This window comes from Gymnoscopelus braueri (assembly GCF_963280865.1).
Source record: "Gymnoscopelus braueri genome assembly, chromosome: 24".
NCBI classification, from domain to species: Eukaryota; Metazoa; Chordata; class Actinopteri; order Myctophiformes; family Myctophidae; genus Gymnoscopelus; species Gymnoscopelus braueri.
Genome location: NC_137626.1, coordinates 40,042,258 through 40,047,257, shown reverse-complemented (window position 1 = coordinate 40,047,257; position 5,000 = coordinate 40,042,258). Strand labels below are relative to the sequence as shown.

The 5,000-nt window shown below is 37.1% G+C and overlaps 1 protein-coding gene across 1 annotated transcript in view; it reads left to right on the top strand.

Moving 5' to 3' along the window:
- Nucleotides 1–4,201: 4,201 nt before the first annotated feature.
- The window catches only part of adamts5 (ADAM metallopeptidase with thrombospondin type 1 motif, 5 (aggrecanase-2)), a gene marked incomplete at its 5' end in the record, with an annotated part of 49,023 nt that continues 48,224 nt past the window's right edge, over nucleotides 4,202–5,000 (top strand). Inside the window, one exon of the mRNA XM_080422515.1 lies at nucleotides 4,202–4,228. Within this exon, the coding sequence (XP_080278641.1) occupies nucleotides 4,202–4,228 (27 nt within the window). The remainder of the gene's footprint in view (nucleotides 4,229–5,000) is intronic.

Below are 5,000 nucleotides of genomic sequence, written 5' to 3'. Positions count from 1 at the left end.
TAATAAATCAGTAAAATCTGGAAAAAATAAGAATTAAATAACCGAACCCTAACCTAACCCTAACCCAAACCCTATAACCGAAATAAAGTAACCAAAAAGAAAACCGCAATTTTTTTTTCGCCAGCCTTCCCAATTGTCAAGCTCACCCGCCGCCTATGGTTGTTTCACTATACTTTTGAGGACATCAACATTTTAGGACGGACATTTTATGAATGCCATTTAAAATACTACAAAATAAATTGTAATCTTTAACCGTAATCCTAAAGGCACCTCACCTCTAAATGTCTAACCCCTGAACCTAACCCCATCCTGAATGTCTTTCTAATTCTAAATGTATCTTTAATTATATATTTATTTTTTCAAATATAAATAAACAATTCTTTTTCGGAAAACGGTCCCCACAATGTCTATTTCTCAAATTTTACTAGTGGAAACATTTGGTCCGCACAACTGTAGTAATACAAGCACACACACACGCACGCACAGGGCACAGAGTTCGTACAGTGGAGGGTTGTCTATAAATTATCCATTATTCTCGGTAGGGGTCTGAACTGTATACTCTCTCTTGCTGGACTTCAATTCCTTCACTCAATTATTCAGCATCAAAGAGGCAACATGTAAAAATAACAGTGTTTCACCCAGTGGTGTAAAGTAACTAAGTGCATTTACTCAAGTACTGTACTCGAGTACACTTTTATTTCTACTCCATTACATCTCAGAGGAAAATATTGTACTTTTTACTACAATAATTTGAAAACTTAAGTTAGTTACTTACGTCATTATTACAAAACATGCATTAACCACTTCAGCCCTATTTCAACTTTGGCTATTTGAAAATAGCCAATCTACTAGCTCACGATGTGAGCTTGTAGATCTGCTATTTTCAAAATATGTTTGACATATGATAACTTTTGAAACTTCAGCATAATGAGTACTTTCCTTTAAGTATACCTATATTTTGATACCAATACTTTTGTACTTTTACTTTTTAAGTACATTTTGATTACCGGACTTTTACTTGTAACAGATTGTTTCTACTTTGCAGTATTGACTTTTTAAGTAAATCATTTGAGTACTTTTTCCACCACTGTTTTACCCGCCAAGACATTTCTGAACGGACATGAATGCTGTTGGATCAATTTCTGTTGGAGATTATTATTACTTTTTTTTAACAGTTGATTGATGATGATCATATTGAAAAGTGCTCCGAATTGAAGTGTAGTTCAACCAAAAACATTTGTATCTATCAGTTACTCACCCGATGAAGACTTGAATTCATGGAGATTTAGTTTTTTGTTCATGTCGCATTCCAGAGCCTATAATCCAATATTTGATGAATTGAAGTAAATATAGGAGGGCAGGAATACAAGAACTCCTGCCCCAAAACAAGCTCGCCCCGGGTCAAATCTGGCGACCTCGGAACGGTTGCCACCAGGTATTCCTAAATGTAACCTCAATAAAACTATGCCTAAACCTAACCTTATTCCTAAACGTAACCTCAGTATAACTATGCCTAAACCTAACCTTATTCCTAAACGTAACTTCAGTAAAACTATGCCTATAAACCTAACCTTATTCCTAAACATAACCTCAGTAAAACTATGCCTTAACCTAACCTTATTCCTAAACGTAACCTCAGTAAAACTATGCCTAAACCTAACCTTATTCCTAAACGTAACCTCAGTAAAACTATGCCTAAACCTAACCTTATTCCTAAACGTAACCTCAGTAAAACTATGCCTAAACCTAACCTTTTTCCTAAACGGTAACCTCAGTAAAACTATGCCTAAACCTAACCTTATTCCTAACCTTAACCTCAGTAAAACATGGGGGCGAGTGTGTTTTGGGGCGAGTCTTCCGGTTACCGGAGGGCAGAGGCAAAACTTTGTAAAACATAATATAAACGCCAAAACAACTCTCACAGTTAATCACTGGGAGGCCTATACTACTGTCCAGGTTATAGCTAAGTAAATGTTTTTAAAACATTTTTAAAATAGTGAAAATAGCAGATCTACAAGCTCACGATGCCTCGCATTGTGAGCTTGTAGAACTGCTATTTTCACTACTTTTATGATGTGTTTGGGCTTTAATTTACGAGTTTCTACCAACAGCGACAAGATGATATTGATCCCAAAAAAACACACTTTTCTTTTTTCTTCGGTGAACTACCCCTTTAAGAGAAAGTAGCAATACCACAATATATAAATACTATGTTACAAGTTAAGTACAAAATGATCCTATATTATAATTGCCTAGAGGGTGGGCGGGCGTAGCCTGGCATGGCCAGACTAATGTCACTGCTTAGTATTAGTCTGGAATCTCTGTATGGAACGTGCTTTTCCAAGAGGCGGATTTAAAAAATGCCTCTGGTGATAAACCCACCCCATATTTGCATACTGGGCCCTGATTGGTCCCTCACAACTTCGGAGGGAGTGAAATCCAATGACAACTGAGCAGTGCCAGACCAAATCTGCCGGGGGCTTTTTTCTTTTTTGCAATGCAGATTCGTCTGGTTTCCAGGCTAGGGCGGGCGGGCAGGCAGGCGGGTGGGTGGACGTCACAAACATAACATGCGGACCTGTGAGGCACACCATTGATCAAATCCGCACCAAACTTGGCACCAACACTAGTCAAGAGTCTGCCATAAGAATAGCCACACCATTGCTCCGCCCCCTCTGTGTTCCTATTGGCTGGGCTTTAAACAGCCATAACTCTAGTTCCCAGCTAAACGCCCCAAACTTGGTAGGTGCTCTTTGGAGGGCCAATATGGACAGGCTGTAATTGCTGAAGCCCCACCCCCTCTGTGTTCCTATTGGCTGGGCTTTAAACAGCCATAACTCCAGTTTACAGCATGCTAAACGCCCCAAGGTGGGTGCTCTTCATTCACTGGCAAGCAGTGTTGGGTAACGTGCGTTAGTAACGTAACGCCGTTACGTAATATATTACCGAATTGCGGTAACGGGTAATATAACGCATTACTACAAGAGAAGCTGTAATATATTATTAAAATGACACTATGTTACTACGTTACTTTGTGCGTTACCCACCAAAGTGAAGGTGTTTTTTTATCCACCCACAAAGCTGCAGCGTCTAGCCTAGTAAGGGTATTAAACTGGTTGTCAGTGGCTGGCAGCGCAGTGTGCACATCTAATCGCAAAAACCCGAACCCGACGCTTATTTTGTCTTGATCAACAGCAATACATTTGACAAAATACAGCGAAATCCCCAAATTCTTAATATCCAGTACAGTTAGCAATATAAATTAACTGCAAACAAATGCAAAGTTATATGCTATCAATATCACACAAAAGTAGAGAGAAGCTGTGATCTCACCTCACAAACAAATGGACAAGAAATAATCCTTTTGCAAACAACATCCATGTTCTGTTCGTTTGTCAACAATGATCTAAATGGAAAGTTTATTTCAGCAGCTAGAATGTAACAGTTTGACATAGTTTGAGCCGTTTTTGCTGCGCAGGCCAGTCCTCGTTTAAGTTAATTGCTTTCACCTGTTATTCTGCTGTGCGCAACAGGGCATATCTCCGCCAGGCCAGGTTTACCTACCCAGGCCATGAAATTCATAGGCAGTCATATTAGCCAATTAGAATGAAATCTGCTAAAACTGACTCATATACTGATACCGAACCATATATAGGCTATATATTGTTGCTGTCGGATGGAAACCTTGTATGTTCTTTTTTTATTATTATTTTAAAACAATTTAAATTTGTGAAAATAGTCAATCTGCAAGCTATAAATAATGATCAATAATTAAGAAATGTTATATTTTAAATAGTGAAAAATCAACTAAAGTCATTATTAGTGCAAGTTCAATCACATTTCATTTGAATGAAAATAACTTGTGGGGAAAATACATAAAATCTCTAATCTGTGAATCTAATGTGATTCATGTGACCCCTACTTCAGTCAGGGAAGACCAGGGCTGAAAGTGACATATATTGAGACCAGTATAACTATAACAGTATAAATATTGGTAATTTGCCAACACATTATTTTGTGAAATAAATGGGTTATATTTCACAGATAGTTATTCTTGTATATTAAAATAAAATCATCCTTAACCTTCAAGTTCAATTCTTTCTGTGGACTTAATTTTTTTTATGGCCTTCCTGCCTTGGCATTTGGCCTTTGTGCCCTAAAAAAATGGCAACACCAAAGGCCAAGTGGCCTTGCCCCTAAAATGACGAAATTCCAAGCCTGGTTACAAGTTAGTTTGTAGATTTGGATTATTATTACAGAACATACATTAACCACTTCAGCCCTACATTTCAGCCATTTGAAAATAGCAGATCTACAAGCACTTTCATTTGCATTCTATGCTGCTCATGCAGTCCTTGTTCTGTGTACTTAATTTAAAAAAAAGGTATAGAAAGAGGCTTGTGTCTTGTCATGTCATTATAGGCTACATTATAGAAGGTATATGTCTATTTATGAATTGATTAAGTAAATAAATTGATTAATTAATGTAATTTATAATCCTATCTTATAATTTAAATGTTTGCCCATCTCTGTGTCCCAAAAATAATTTGTGGGCTAATAATAATAATACAAAATCTAGATTATTTAATTGTTAAATTTTTGCTTTATTTTTAAGTAACTAAAAAGTGATATGTAATATTAATATATTACTGTTGCTCAGACAGTAATATGTAACGAAATGTATTACTTCAAAAAGGAAGGTAATAAGTAATAGTAATATAATATTACTAAAATAAAGTAACTTGCCCAACACTGCTGGCAAGGATGACTTATGACGAGACATTGTCCAAATGCCCACACTGCCAAGAACGACTTATGACGACTTTTTTCATTTTCAGTGGTTTTCCATCAGATGTTGTCTATCACCTGAGTGACCATTTTCACCCTCAAGTCAAACAGATCCAGGAGATCAGATCCCCCCCCCCCCATCCACTTCCTGTTAAGCATTTCTGGGAAAACTGCTGTATCTTGAGTTCTCTTTTTTCTCATGCATTTTGGGG